This window comes from Neophocaena asiaeorientalis, unplaced genomic scaffold (genome assembly GCF_003031525.2).
Source record: "Neophocaena asiaeorientalis asiaeorientalis breed wild unplaced genomic scaffold, Neophocaena_asiaeorientalis_V1.1 scaffold134, whole genome shotgun sequence".
NCBI classification, from domain to species: domain Eukaryota; kingdom Metazoa; phylum Chordata; class Mammalia; order Artiodactyla; family Phocoenidae; genus Neophocaena; species Neophocaena asiaeorientalis.
The window spans coordinates 17,744,595-17,760,707 of record NW_020185339.1 but is presented as its reverse complement, the minus strand read 5'-3'; the positions used below and the strand labels follow the sequence as shown (position 1 = coordinate 17,760,707).

The 16,113-nt window shown below is 37.4% G+C and overlaps 1 protein-coding gene across 1 annotated transcript in view; it reads right to left on the bottom strand.

Annotated features, from left to right (window-relative positions):
• Positions 1–494: 494 nt before the first annotated feature.
• The window catches only part of CUNH12orf56 (chromosome unknown C12orf56 homolog), a 56,747-nt gene continuing 41,128 nt past the window's right edge, over positions 495–16,113 (bottom strand). The window contains 5 exon segments of the mRNA XM_024736376.1: positions 495–621; positions 3,064–3,242; positions 6,272–6,346; positions 6,658–6,732; positions 8,822–8,945. Coding sequence (XP_024592144.1) covers positions 495–621; positions 3,064–3,242; positions 6,272–6,346; positions 6,658–6,732; positions 8,822–8,945 — 580 coding nt within the window.

The following is a 16,113-nucleotide window of genomic DNA, read 5'->3' as shown; positions in this document are numbered from 1 at the left end:
GCTATGCCTGTATTCTTCTGCTTGTTCTTCCATGAATACTTATGTCACTAGAATTTTTACAGGTGGAAAAGGAGGGTAGCATCCTATTGCCCAGCATTTCTCTAATGTGATCACTTTGTAATTTATACTCCCCACAACAATTTATCTTTGGATATTTCAGTGGCTTCATGCCACTCACCATTATTAGACAACAAAACTCATCAGCCTGCACTTTCTACATTTGCTCTTCCTGGGTTTCTGTTTCCTTTATGTCTTTAGAAACTTTTTCTTTTAGAAGAATGCTAGTCTTTCACCCCACTTTATGTATGTCAGTGTATTTAAACAGTTTCTTTTTTGTAGCAGATTAAAAACTTTAAACATTTCTCTTAGAGAGGTATTGATGGAACCTTCAAATAAAATCTTTGTTTATAGAACACAGGAATAGCTGGATATTAAATCAAAAAATGTTTCTCATAAATATTAAGTTGACTCCCAATTCACATTTTATACTCTTATTAACATTTCACACATTGTTTCTGTTCAACCAATTTCAGAACTTCATGAAAAAGTTGAGTGGTAGGTTGGGTAATAGGGTAACATAATGGGAGCCTTTTTTCCAAGGCTGGCATGTGAATAAAGTACCTGCAAATCATAAAATGAAACAAAATAGAGAGCTTTAAAAGCAAGACTTTTCACACTGGTCACATCAGTACGTACACACTTACTGGTGTAGCGTTGTTGGGTGTGGGAGTCTAACCTGCAGCATTTTTAGCCCTCCAATCTCCCCCATTTGTAACCTAGAAGACCTCTGATATGTATACCTTTCAGCTCATTGAAGCACTTTGCTTCAGCAAAGCGAATTGCATTAATAATGTATCAGTTATCGAAGCATTAATAAGGAAGCCAGGACTGTCCTCACCACAGGGTGAGCTGAGGCTCCTGCCTCTTGTTTTCTCAGGCTGTACATAGCAGGGAGTTGAAATGAGTCAAGCTGGGGTGGCCACTAGGGCCAAATCAAGAGGGAAGAGGAGAGTTCGTCCCCACGGCCTCAGTAAAAGTACAGTTGACCCTTGAACAACATGGGTTTGATCTGCATGGGTCCACTTATACTTGGATTTTTTTCAATAAGTATACAAAAATATATGTCTAGAACATCGTGAGCAAGACTTATAGAAATATGTTAATATGTGTTAGTAATATGTGTTAATAAACTTTATGTTATCGGAATAGCTTCTGGTCAGCAATAGGCTATTAGTAGTTAAATTTGGGTGGAGTCAAAAGTTATATGTGGATTTTCAACTGCATGGGGGTTGGCGCCCCTAACCACAACATTGTTCGAGGGGCAACTGTATAGCAAAGGCCAGGGAAGAGACAAAAGTAAGAAAATCTTTAGCCAGCCTCTCGGATGGCTTAAAATATTAGTTGTCAACCCTGGATGCACATTGGAATCACCCGGACAGTTCATTTTAAATGTCAATGCCGAGGCGCAAACCCAGACAAACTGAACAGAACTTCTACATGTGAGACCTGGGTATCAGTATTTTTTAATAGTCCCTCTACTGATTCTATGCAGGGCAGGTTGAAAGTCACTTGTGTAAAAACAAGGATCACAAACCTAAATGCCCACAGATGACATAGTAGGAGGAACGGTACGAGTAAGGACAGAGAGAGGAGACAGTGGCAAACTAAACAGTGCATGATCTACCTAAGAAGGTAGCTGCTTTTGAGCCCTGACCAACTATTGTCATGTAGGCATGTGACACTATTTTTGCCATTGTTCTGATTTTTAAATGTGCATAGCTATTTTTTAAAAATTTGTGTGATCCATGCTACAACATGGATGAACCTTGAAAACATCATGCTAACTGAAAGAAGCCAGACACAAAGGCCATATGTTGTATGATTATATTTGTATGAAATGTCTAGAATAGGCAAATCCACAGAGACAGAAAGTAGATTAGTGGTTGCCAGGGCCTGGGGTGTGACTGCTTCATGGGTAACAGGTTTCTTTGAGAGTGATGAAAATGTTTGGCAGTTAGATAGGGGTGATGGTTGCACAGCATTGTGAAATGTATTAAAAGCCACTGAGTTGCATACTTTAAAATGTTGAAAATGGTGAATTTCATGCTATATGAATTTTACCTCAAAAAAAGTGAGGAAAAAATTGGCTTGCGTGCACCACCTCAGAGTGGGCCCAACAAAACTCTTTTATGGGAGCCAGAGTGGGACCTATGGTATAATACCACATGGAGGAAAAACAGGATCCACAGTTGGACTGTAACATTTTTTAAAGCAAATCTTCAGGCCATAATATATGCCTCCACATCCTTGTATGTCTCCATCCAAACTGGTAGCAAAGCTATGCCTGCTGCACCCTTTTCATCTTAAGTTAGACACAACCTAGGGTTTTTTTCCTTGATAGGTGCTAATGCAGGGGTGTATGGCTAAGTGCATTTGGCTTTGGCAGCCTATAAATAGAAGTAGGAACCCCCCGAGGTGCAGGACAAGCTGACTAATGAAACAAAGGCTTGCTAATGTTCTTTCTTACTATTTTGTTATGGAGAGTAAGAGAGGGGTAAATGAAACAAACAAACAAAAAAAACCCCTAATAACTGCATTCATCGTTCCTCCTTTATCAATTGTTTTTCTTTCCCAGTGACTCAGTGAATTCACAACCCATAATATATTGTCTGCTTTAGTAGGGTCGGTTACTTTCCATTACTCACAGCATGTTAAAATCATTAACATGATTCTGTGAGATAGATGCTGGTTGAAATCAAGACAATGAGGGAGAAACAGTTCTTCAGAGAGAGCTTTGATGAAAAGACTAGTGAACTAGCCTTTTTTGGCCTGGGAATGTGCTTCAAGTGGCAATGGTTCTTAGAGCACCACCCGCCCCCCTCCCCCAAATCCTACCCTACCACAGTAAGGTAACTATTTTATCAAAGTAAAATATTATTAAAAACAGAAATTAGAATTTCCCTTTGTCACTTAATCTTCTAAATATTGGGCAGTGTTGTAGTTTTGCATGAAAATCAGAAATGAGTGGATTTTACTGCAGATAAGATTCCGACTTTTTCTTACCTGAATTCTTCTCTGTAGTCATTCCTAATATACTCAGCTAAAGTCTCGCTGTACTGCAGGCAACTCTTGAGGATGTAAAACTGCTGGTATAACAGAACTGCTTGGCCGGGACTTAGCAGCTGAAATGAAGCTGAAAGCCCCTTCACCACTCGTTTCACAATTCTGGCCACAAAAGTAATCTAGACAAGGAGAATGCAGTTACGCGTAGGCTGCATGACACCTGTAAGAGCACCTACTTCAGCTGGAATCTCAACTACAAATCTAGGCTGAGGCCCTCACCACCCTTACACCAATGCCCTTGCATTGTGCTATTTCTTATTGAAATGGTACTCAGAGAGCACCAGACCATAGACCAATTGGGTTTACCAATTGCCCCCCTACAGGCAGGGTCAGAACTAGTACTGACTGTCAAAGAAGTTTGGCTCCAAAGTGGAAGGAGAGCATTGGAAGTATAAATTTAGGCCACTGTTAAAAACAGAAAGGGGGGCTTCTCTGGTGGCGCAGTGGTTGGGAGTCCGCCTGCCGATGCAGGGGACGCGGGTTCGTGCCCCTGTTTGGGAGGATCCCACATGCCGCGGAGCGGCTGGGCCCGTGGGCCGTGGCCGCTGAGCCTGCGCGTCCGGAGCCTGTGCTCCGCAACGAGAGAGGCCACAGCGGTGAGAGGCCTGCGTACCGCAAAAAAAAAAAAAAAAAACAGAAAGGAAAGCTAGTGCTCTTTCAGGCTCTAGTAAGCAGGTCATTCTGGATGCCCCTTAAATTAGTACCAATAAACGTGGCCTTTTCTATTGATGTTGCTACAGACCATTCCCAAGTAGGGCAGGTGATTAGAAGTGAGGTTTCCCCAATTCAGATCCATTTACACATATTGACTAGGTATTGTGTCGGGCAAACGCAGATTGAGGTCAGAGAGTCTGGAGCAGGGAAACAAAGCAATGGCCATATGGGGATTAAATTTTTAATTTCTTTAGCATCTTGCTCCGACCAAGTAAGAGAATCAGCCAGCGCTGACTGGGATGGTGTATTCAATGATCCCAACAGGTTCCTTGCTTGCAAATTTCTCTCAAATGGTCTGTTTCTATCCAGACTCTTTAGAAATGGGTTAATACCTTTAAACAGTGTTAGTGGTCCTTTTGCCATCTTTCATCCTGACATGCTTTATGGTCACAGTCTGGGCTCATAATCAACTCAGTTCCTTTGGTGAACCAACCCTAGAGGTTGATAAGGAAACTTTCCTGTTGCTTGTAGTTTTTAGGACCTTGTCTGGAACCACCGCACAGAAAAAGGAAGGGTTTTGCATCTTGCACATAAGAGCTTCTGGGCTGGGAATGACTATAACTGTACAACACTCTGAAGTGGGCCTGAGATTGGTTGGGGTCTATGTGCTGCTAAAGGAGCCAAGTTCTTGAGTTCAGTCTCTGTATAAGCTAATTGGCTGTACTACTGACAAGTGTACCCTCTGCCTTCAGCCAAGTTTTTGGAAACATATGTCACAGAGATCTGGCAAGAGAATCTAGATTCCCTAGGACAGACTCAACATCACTCTAGAAAAATACCTCAAAGCAGAAAATCACTGATGGTTAAGAGAGGCATCTTCATATGTGGAAAGAGAACATAATACCACATGTCAAATCCTCCATTAGCAACGAAAATTTAGTTTGGGTTACTACCTTTTGAAAAGTTCCATTTAAATTCCATTTAAATCTATGTTGATTGAATAGACAAATACATGAATGAATAAAGGGAAAGTAAGTTTGGGGACATGAAAAGAGATTAGGGGATAAAGCATTTATTAGAATTAATTCAGCAGATATTTTACTTAGCATCTATTGCGTGCCTAGCACAACAGACATAGCTCCTACCCTTACGGCACCTGGAGTCTGGGGAGAAAGACATTGTATCAATCGTGATAGACTAAGTTATGCTGTGGTAATAAATCTCACAAAACGTCAATGATTTGCTTAATACAACAAAGGTTTATTATTTGCTCACACTGTATGTCCCTTAAGGGTCAATAGAGGGTTCTGCTCATTGTAGTCACTCAGGACCATACGGAGTGTTGCCAGTCACCATGCCAGAAGGAAAAAAGAAGGCAGGGAAGCATGCACTGGCTCCTAAACCTTTGCGCAAGAAGTGACGTGGGTTACTTCTGCTCAGATTCCATTGGCCAAAGCAAAAACAGAGAGCCACCTAATTTCAAGTGGGGAAGGATGTACGCTCCTACTACGTGCCTGGAAGGAGAGAGAGCCAGAATATGTGCGGACACTAATGGCTACCACAAGAAAGAACCAAATAATAACACAAACACATGTGACTGCAACAGTGACAAGTCCTATGAAGAAAAGGAAGAAGACGCCATGCTACGATTGTGTGCCCATAATGGGGGAATCTTACTTAGTCAGAGGTGAGAGAATCATCCCCCCAACCCTGCACCAGGAAGGAGCACTGAGGCCTGAAGGACAAGTAGGGGTTAACTAGGTGGAAAAGGGAGGGGAAAGTGTTTGAGGAGGGCAGACCGAGGGAGTGGTAAAGATCCTGTGGCGGAGTTGGGGGTGTTGGGGGTGAGCAGTGGGTATGAGACTGACATGGAAGAGTGAGGCAACTGATGAGGCTGTAGGGTCATAATATGTACAGCCTTGTCGGCCATATTAAGAAGTTTAGTCTTTATCTGTTATATCTTTCTTTATTACGAGAGATTTAAAGCAAGGGATGACATAATCAGATTTTTATTTTGAATAGGTTCCTCTGACTGTAGTCCGGTGGGAAGATAGGACAGACCATGTAGATGCAATTATAGTGCCAAGGAGAGAGATGGTGATATTACAGACCAGGATGGTGGCTGCCAGGGCAGAGTGGCCAGAGTATTAAAAGTGTTATATTCGTACTTGCCAACTCACACTCAGTGTTTAAGATAAATGTTCATTTTTTCCACTTAATTATACAGCCAGTATTTTAATATTCTGTTTTCTGCATATATCTTAGGGCTTTTCATTAAATAAAGATCACATTTAAGATGTCATTTCAGTACCTTAAACATTCAGGCCCCAAATATGAAAACATTTTATTTTGGTTAATAAAATCATCAAATTTACATTTTCTTCTGTTTTATAAACGACTACGTACAGAGAAATTTTGTTTTATTAATTAAGCACGAGAGCATCTGTTTCATTAGCCTTGAGTGGTAGTTTTGTTTCTGCTTCTAGGTACTTACTATGGGAGGACGACTTTGTAGAAAGGGCATCATCCAGCTAATAGCAAACTTTGATGACCCCAATCCAAGATTTCCCTAAAAGATTCAAGGAAATAAACAAGTTATATTCATGAAGTTCAAGTTGTAAAAAGATACCTAAAAAGATACTCATTCTCAAATACATTTTATCCTGATTAATCAAATCTTTAAAATCAGTATTTAGGAAAATAAGCTAGATGAACACTTAAGAGCAAAAGCAGTACTATCATTTAAATCAACCAATTTTGGAGATTATCTCTAATACAAATATTTTTAAGGTATATTATTAATCATATAATATATATATCATATGATAGTCATGACATATTTAATAATCACACAATACAGTATGTATAATAAAAACGTACCTGCTGAAAGACAAGAAGTATCTCATATAAAAGTGCTGTAGCTGTATCTGTATATTCCAGGATAAGCTTCTGTAACTAGAATTTTAAATAGTAATCAATGCAATATCATTGGCAAAGCCAGAAAATGATCATTTCTCCTGGTTCTCTTTAAGTATTTATAAAAGAATTTATGATCAACAAAAAATATTAGTGTGGTTAATTTTCTTGTTCTGTTTGATTCAGTCATTCTCAAAAAAGTGGCTCTCATAAAATGAGTGCACATTTAATAATGGCTAAGAAAGTAGGTCAGGGAAAGAAGATACAAGGTCCTACAGAATACTAACACACAAAAAATTGCACACTTAATTCGCAAAATCATTCAGATCAGCAACCCTGCTTCCTTTCAAGAATGTAGAAATTTGCTCCTCAGAATTAAAGTGGGAGATTCTCTGGGGAATTTAGTCTTATGCCCAACTTGAAGGATAACTCCTTCTGTGGTATGGGTAAATATAGGGTTAGAGACATTTTGTTGCTGTTGTTCTCAAGAAATCCAAACAGTTGGTGAAGCTGTCTTCCAGCCCATAGGCCACTTGGTGCATGAGAAAGAACTGTGTCTGTAGGCATGCTACAGGCCAACACATTTTCCCTGGCGGTATTCTTTGCAAGGAAGAGCTCTATTTTGAAATCTCCCACTCTATTAGACCTTGGAACCAGAATTTATATGATTTGCTCATGGCTTCACTAATAGCCCAGGTGCAAAAGGTCAGCAGATCCAAAAACAGGAAATTCAGACCTATCTATACTGCCCACTAAATATTTTCATATGGAAATATCAAAGGCAAATCAAATAAACTGATCCAAAACCCAGCTCATTATTTCCCCTTTAAACCTACTCTTCTTGTTGTAATTCTTATCTGTCACCCAGGTCAGAATCTAGAAGTCATCTAATCTTAACTCTTTATCTTCCCATCAACTTATCAACTCAGTTTCCTAAAAATTTCTGGAATCTTTCCTCTTCACAACTACTACCCCTTTTTTTCATTTATTTATTCAACAAACATGCATCAGACACTGTACTAGTTGGAGTGCTGTACTGTACTAATGGAGAGTAACAAGAGACATGGTTCCTGCCCTCATGGAACATACAGTCTAGCGGGGAACAGACATCAGTCTAATAATCACATAAATTGCATAGTTACAAACTGAGACAAGGGCTCTGAAAAAAAAACACAAGAAGGTAGGAGAGCTCTAAAAAGAAAGCCTAGTTTTGTTTAGGGGTCAAGGAAGGCTTCCTTCTTGCCCATATCATCCCTCACCTGAACTACAGCACTAGCTTCTTAACACCTCTGTCTGTCAGTCTTGCTTCCATCCTCCTCTTTCATCCCTAATTCCCTCACTCCACTGTTGGTATCATAGACACTCTGTATACAGTCTGCTATAACACATTGACGTTATATTTGACTAACATCTGTCTATCCAACTCGACTCTCAACTAATGAGGGCAGAGATTGTGTCTATTTTGCTTCTCGTTTGGACCCCACTGCCTAGCACACTGTTTAGCTCATAACAGATGCTCAATAAATATTTATTGAATGAATGAGTGAATTTAAGAGTTTTCTAAAACATAACTCTGATTGTATGTTCAACAACTATGAAATCATGTCCCATCCTTTAAAGAAATTCTGTGTTGGCCTACTCAAAATAAACTAATAATAACCTGATTTATTCTCTCAGAATAAGTGCATTATAGGCACTTTGATATGTCTAATGTTTTAGTAAAACTTTAGAAAAATAAGTAACTGTAAGTTTGCACTACTTAGATAGGTAAGGACATGGTAAACTAAGGCAAGAACGTTAATCCTAAAATCTCTAAGACAGTGCTTTTTTACCCGTTAGACCCTTGCTGTGGAATTATATATGTAAATATTTTATATAGAGACAAATATAAACAGATTTATCTAATGTATAAAGAATAATAATTTTTCTTTGTATGCATACTTTAAAACATATTAAATGGATATAATAGTAATATTGACAGAATAGCTATCTAAATTTTGAGATTAATAACAACGTATTTACTCCTTGATTTAATTATCTTTCTATACTCTACGATGTCATGGTCCACATAGAAGAACCCAGGACCCCTATATATTGTAGTTAGTCTATTCCAAAATTCTCAGCTCACCTCAGCATCAAAAGACATCTCAACTAAAGCTGAATCAGCCACCAACTGGATATCAAACACAGGACAAGATTTTGGAATCTGAGGCTCGCTAATTAAAATTACCAAGAGGTTAAATAGTGTTACCCTGAAAAAAAATATAAAGGTAGTTAATGAGAAAAGTTAAAAAAAAATAGCAGTGACACTAAGTTTGCAGAAACTGAGTGTAATTATACTTACAAGTATGAAACATTGCAGACCATTCTTTTTTTTTTAATTGAGGTATAGTTGATTTACAATATTATATTTGTTTCAGGTATACAATATAGTGATTCAAAAATTTTATAGATTCATCGGCAGGCGGACTCTCAACCACTGCGCCACCAGGGAAGCCTGCTTATTTGTTTTATATGTAGTAGTTTGCCCTCTTAATTCCCTATGTCTGTCTTGCCCCTTTCCCTTCCCTCTGCCCACTGGTAAGCACTAGTTTGTTCTCTATATCTGTGAGTCTGTTCCTTTTTTGTCAGATTCATTAGTTTTATTTTTTAGATTCCACATATAAGTGATATCACAGTGTTTGGCTTTCACTGTTTGACTTATTTCACTAAGTGTAACACCCTCCAGGTCCATTCATGTTGTTGCAAATGGCAAAATTTTATTCTTTTTTAGAGCTGAGTACTATTCCATTGTGTGTATATGTGTGTGTATACACACACACACACACACACACACATATATACACACACACTACATCTTCTTTATCCATTCATCTGTTAATGGACACTAAGGTTGCATCCATATTTTGGCAATTATAAATAATGCTGCTATGAACATTGGAGTGCATGTATCTTTTCGAATTAGTGTTTCTCATTTTGTTTAGATATATACCCAGGAGTTGGGCAAGTCCAGTTAGAATTGCTGGATCATATTGTAATTCTATGTTTAATTTTTTGAGAAACCTCCATACTGTTTTCCATAGTGGCTGCACCAATTTACATTCCTACCAACAGTGTACAAGAGTTCCCTTTTTTCCACATCCTCACCAACATTTGTATTTGTGGTCTTTTTGATGATAGTCATTCTGGCAGATGTGAGGTGCTATCTCATTGTGGTTTTGATTTGCATTTCTCTGATGACTAGTGATGTCGAGCATCTTTTCATGTGCCTGTTTGCCATCTGTATGTCTTCTTCGAATAAATGTCTTTTCAGGTCTTCTGCCCATTTTTTAATTGGGATGTTTGGGGGTTTTTTTGCATTGAGTTGTATGAGTTGTTATATATTTTGGATATTAATCTTTTATCAGTCATATCATTTGCAAACATTTTCTCCCATTCAGTAGGTTGTCTTTTCGTCTTGTCAATGGTTTCCTTTGCTGTGCAAAAGCTTTTAAGTTTAATTAGGTCCCATTTGTTCATTTTTGCTTTTGTTTCCTTTGCCTTAGGAGACAAATCCAAAACAGCATTGCTACAATTCATGTCAAAGAGTGTTCTGCCTATGTTTTCTTCTAGGAGTTTTATGGTTTATGGTCTTACATTTAGGTCTCTAATCCATTTTGAGTTTATTTTTGTATATGGTATGAGAAAATGTTCTAATTTCATTGTTTTACATATAGCTGTGCAGTTTTCCCGGCACCACTTACTGAAGAGGCTGTCTTTTCTCCATTGTATATTCTTGCGTCCATTGTTGTAGATTAACTGACCATAAGTGCATGGGTTTATTTCTGAGCTCTCTATTCTGTTCCATTGATCTATGTGTCTGTTTTTGTGCCAGTACCATATTGTTTTCATTATTGTAGGTTTGTAGTACAGTCTGAAGTCAGGGAGCACGATACCTCTAGCTGTTTTTTCTCAAGATTGTTTTGGCTATATAGGGTCTTTTGTGTTTCCATACAAGTTTTTTAATTGTTTGCTCTGGTTCTGTGAAAAATGCCATTGGTATTTTGATAGTGATTATATTGAATCTGTAGATTGCCTTGGGTAATATGGTCATTTTAAGGATATTAAGTCTTCCAATCCACGAACACAGTATATCTTTCCATCTGTTTGCATCATCTTCAATTTCTTTCATCAGTGTCTTACAGTTTTCTGAGGTAGGTTTCACCTCAGAAAACTATAAGGTAGATTTACCTCCCTTAGGTAGGTTTATTCCTCCTTAGGTAAGTTTATTCCTAGGTATTTTATCTTCTTGATGCGATTGTAAATGAGATTGTTTTGTTTTGTTTTTTATGAAGTGGTAATTCATCATGGTTTTTTAAATTGACATATAGTTGATGTACAATATTATGTAAGTTACAGGTGTACAATTGATTCACAATTTTTAAAGGTTCTACTCCATTTATAGTTATTATAAAATATTGGCCATATTCCCCATGTTGTATAATATATCCTTGTAGCTTATTTTATACATAATAGTTCGTACCTCTTAATCCCTACCCCTATATTGCCCCTCCCAGGATTGTTTTCTTAATTTCTCTTTCTGATAGTTCATTGTTAGTGTATAGAAATGCAACAGATTTCCATGTATTAACTTTGAATCCTGCAACTTTACCAAATTCATTGATGAGCTCTAGTAGTTTTTAGTGGCGATTGCAGATCATTCTTGACTGAACTTTTGTATCCCTAGACATGCAGACAAATGTCTAGTGATAAAACATTTAAGTGAAAATATAATTTCTTGGTCTTTTGGTTCAGAAAAAATATAGTTCTAGAAGTTCACTTAGCTTGGAAAGCTTAGGGAATCTGGATTTAAGGGAAATTTGAGTGATTTAAATTATAGCAGTTATTTCCCAAAAGGCTTTTTATGGATTACTAATTCCAGGCAATATTATAGTCAAAATAGGTTCTGTGGTCAAAGGAAGTATGGGAAATACTTGGGTAAGCCAAGTTCACTGGATAGCTTTACTACAGGACTTCTCAGAGATTTTATATCTGTTTATCTCTGGGACAAAGAAACAGTATGAAGCATTTCTTAAAACGCTTATCTCTTAAGTTTTTTGACTCGAGAAACCTTTTTTTAACAAAGCATTTCAGAGGTTTACTGTTCCACTAAAGATCACTAGCTATTAGTGAATAAAACTAGTATTAAACTTGAAGCCTTTTGATTTCAAACAAAAATGTGGACTGTTAGTACAGTCCACTAACGTACACTAATAACTCACTTAAATGTTACTATATATTTGAATAATATATCACAGTATTTGAAAATAAAAAGGCACACACACACAAAATCACAATTCAAAACGTGCATCCTGAGAAGCTGGGTTAGTAACCCTATTTTCATATGTATAGTACAACTCATGTATGGTTGAAAAGGAGCTGAAGGCAGGCCACTGAAAATATCAGTTGCCTAATTGAAGTCAGTATCAGAGTAGCTTTGACAGATAAGAGCAATAAAGGAATTTACATACAGGACTGTATAAAAATTCTCTATAACCTTAAGCATTCCTTTCATAATGGAATAAAGAAGAATATAAACAATCCTTGTTTAGTAACATTTGAGGCTTCCTAATCTTTTTACAATAATTTAAATCATTACCATGATTAGAAGTTTACCAAAATTCTACTAGAAATATAATTCCCCTCGTTTCTCCAACTCAAAAAACAAGTCTAGGGCTTCCCTGGTGGCTCAGTGGTTAAGAATCCCCCTGCCAATTCAGGGGACACGGGTTCAAGCCCTGGTCCGGGAAGATCCCACATGCCGCAGATCAACTAAGCCCGTGCGCCACAACTACTGAGCCTGCGCTCTAGAGTCCGTGAGCCACAACTACTGAGCCCATGTGCCACAACTAATGAAGCCCGCACGCCTAGAGCCCATGCTCTGCAACAAGAGAAGCCAACACAATGAGAGGCCTGTGCACTGCAAGGAAGAGTAGCCCCCGCTCACTGCAACCAGAAAAAAGAAAGCCTGCCTGCAGCAACAAAGACCCAACACAGCCAAAAATAACTAACTAAATAAATTAATTAATTAAAAAAAAAACAAAACAAGTCTAGTTCTCATATCTGCAAAAGAAGTTAGAACATTGTCAGTTAGCACATCGCTCAAAACAGCAGGATATGTCCTACAGGATATTTGCTAATGTTTGATTCAGGCTGTTTTATAAAACAGCCAGTCTATTTTCAGAAGACACTTCCAAAATCAACAAAGCACTCCATTTAGAAGCTTTTCCTGATATTAAGTTTGAATTGACATTCCATTCACTGTTATATTTAATTATAGTCCTTTATTTTCAGCAACAGCTTCATTTCAAAGTATCATATATCCTAGGCTACGGGAAGGAACTCTCAAATTCTGAGTCACTTGCTGTGGTAATACATGAATTCAACCATAAGGATACTGAAAAAAAAAGAAAGGATTATGGCATATTTCAAGAATACAATGAAGTGGGTTGAACAAATAAAATTTCTACTTATGAAAAAAATAAAGAGAAAAATGCTGAAATGAATAAATGCTTTTTTATTTGCTCAAATGGAATTTAATTTGAAATCTATCCCTTCTGCCAACTCAATTTAAAATCCATTAAGCCAATAATAGATAAAAGAATTTTAATCTAAAATGGTAGTTTCATCCTGACTTATTATAATAGACTTATAATAGGGTTGACATCACACCCTTAAAAATGGTACCAACAGTTTGATACTTTCATTGTTTAGATTGTTATTATTTCTAATATAAGAATTTTTAATGTATTAAAGTATCTTAAAAGACAGACTTTGAAGGGCAAACTCATGGTCTCATAAGTCATCTTATGATATTGTGGTAGGCAGAATTTTAATATGGCTTCCAAGATTTTCATCCTATGGTATATACACTATATGATCCCTTCCCCTAAAGTATGGTCAGGACCTGTGAATCTATTAGGCTATCACTCTTGTCATTATGTTATGTTAGATGAGAAAGGTGAAGAGATTTTGCGAATATAATTAAGATCCCCAATTAGTTGACTTTTGAGTTAATCAAAGAGAGATTATCCTGAGTGGGCCTGATCTAATGAGGCGAGCCCTTTAAAGGAGAGTTTAGGCCTTTCCTGAGCTCAGAGATATTCCTGCCAAGAAGCAAGTTGTCATGAGTTTTACAGCTATAAGGAAATTAATTCTGCTAACAACTACCCAAATGAGCTTGGAAGAGGGCCCCAAGCCTCAGATGAGACTGCAGCCCTAGCCAACACCTTGATTGAAGCCTTGTGAGACCCTGAGCAGAGGATCCAGCTAAGCTGTGCCCAAATTTCCTGATCTACAGAAACTGTGACATAATAAGTGTATGTTGTTTGAAGCCACTAAATTTGTGGTAATTTGTTACATGGCAATAGAAGATTATTAGTTGTATTAAACATTTATGGTGGTAGTTAATGGTATAGGTAACATGATTTGACCCCTATGAATATCAAAATTGACTGAAAAGTTAGTGTTACAACCAGACTCTACTATAGCAATATAATATAAATATCAAAGGACATGAAAAGAATTAGACATATCAGGAAAGAGGCTTGATGTAGTAGGGCTGATGTGGTTGAACCAAGTTAAGACAGAACAATTCAAATGCGACACTTTACAACAGAGATTGGTAAGAATGATTTTCTCCATCTTGGATAAAGAAACATAAGGACCAAAAGGTGGACAAAAAGGGTAACATGACTTAGCAATACTTTCAGTGTGGGAGAAAATGTAAATATCATTCATAATTTTGAATCTCCCCCTTGGAGATTGGGAAAATGGCAGTACCATCAACTGCATAAAGAAGTATGCAGAGAAAATAACAGAGTATATTTTCCTTGTATGCTGTAAAGCAGGGGTCAACAAACTATGGCCTGCAGTCCAAATAGCCTAGAACCTGTTTTTGTAAATAAAGCTTTATTGGAACACAGTTGTGCCCATTCCTTTGCATATTGTCTGTGGGTGCTTTTGTGACAATGGCATCATTAAGTAGTTTCAACAGAGAATGTATGGCCTGAAAAGCCAAAAAAATTTACTATATGGCCTTTTTTTTTTTAATTTTTGGCTGCATTGGGTCTCCGTTGCTGTATGCAGGCTTTCTCTAATTGTGGTGAGTGGGGGCTACTCTTTTTTTTTTTTTTTTGAATTTTATTGTACTTATTTTTTATATAGCAGGTTCTTATTAGTTATATATTTTATACATATTAGCGTGTATATGTCAATCCCAATGTCCCAATTTATTCCACAGCCACCACCGCACCCAACACTTTCCCCTTTGGTGTCCATACGTTTGTCCTCTACATCTGTGTCTATTTTTGCCCTGCAAACCAGTTAATCTGTACCATTTTTCTAGGTTCCACATATATGTGTTAACATACAATATTTGTTTTTCTCTTTCTGACTTACTTCACTCTGTATAACAGTCTCTAGATCCATCCACGTCTCTACAAATAACCCAATTTCGTTCCTTTTTATGACCAAGTACTATTCCATTGTATATATGTACCACACCTTCTTTATCCATTCATCTGTCAATGTGCATTTAGGTTGCTTCCATGACCTGTCTATTGTAAATAGTGCTGCAATGAACATTGGGGTGCATGTGTCTTTTTGAATTATGGATTTCTCTGGGCATATGCCCAGTAGTGGGATTGCTGGGTCATATGGTAGTTCTATTTGTAGTTTTTTAAGGAACCTCCATACTGTTCTCCATAGTGGCTGTATCAATTTACATTCCCACCAATGGTGCAAGAGCGTTCCCTTTTCTCCACACCCTCTCCAGCATTTGTTGTTTGTAGATTTTCTAATGATGCCCACTCTAACTGGTGTGAGGTAATACTTCATTGTAGTTTTGATTTGCATTTCTCTAATAACTGGTGATGTTGAGAAGCTTTTCATGTACTTCTTGGTCATCTGTATGTCTACTTTGGAGAAATGTCTGTTTAGGTCTTCTGCCCATTTTTGATTGGGTTGTTTGTTTTTTAAATATTGACCCAGCACCACTCATTGAAGAGACTGTCTTTTTTTTTTTTTACACATTAAACATATTTATTTAATACTGTTATTATCCAATGAACATTCATAACAGATTAGGTGTAAGGTTAGATTGTTTATTTGAGATTTTTCTTGCTTCTTGAGTTAGGCTTGTATTGCTATAAACTTCCCTTTTAGAACTGCTTTTGCTGCATCCCATAGGTTTTGGATCGTCGTGTTTTTGTAATTTGTCTCTACGTATTTTTTGATTTCCTCAGTGATCTCTTGGTTATTTATAACGTATTGTTTAGCCTCCATGTGTTTTTTACGTTTTTTTCCCTGTAATTGATTTCTAATCTCATAGCATCGTGGTCAGAAAAGATGCTTGATATGATTTCAATTTTCTTAAATTTA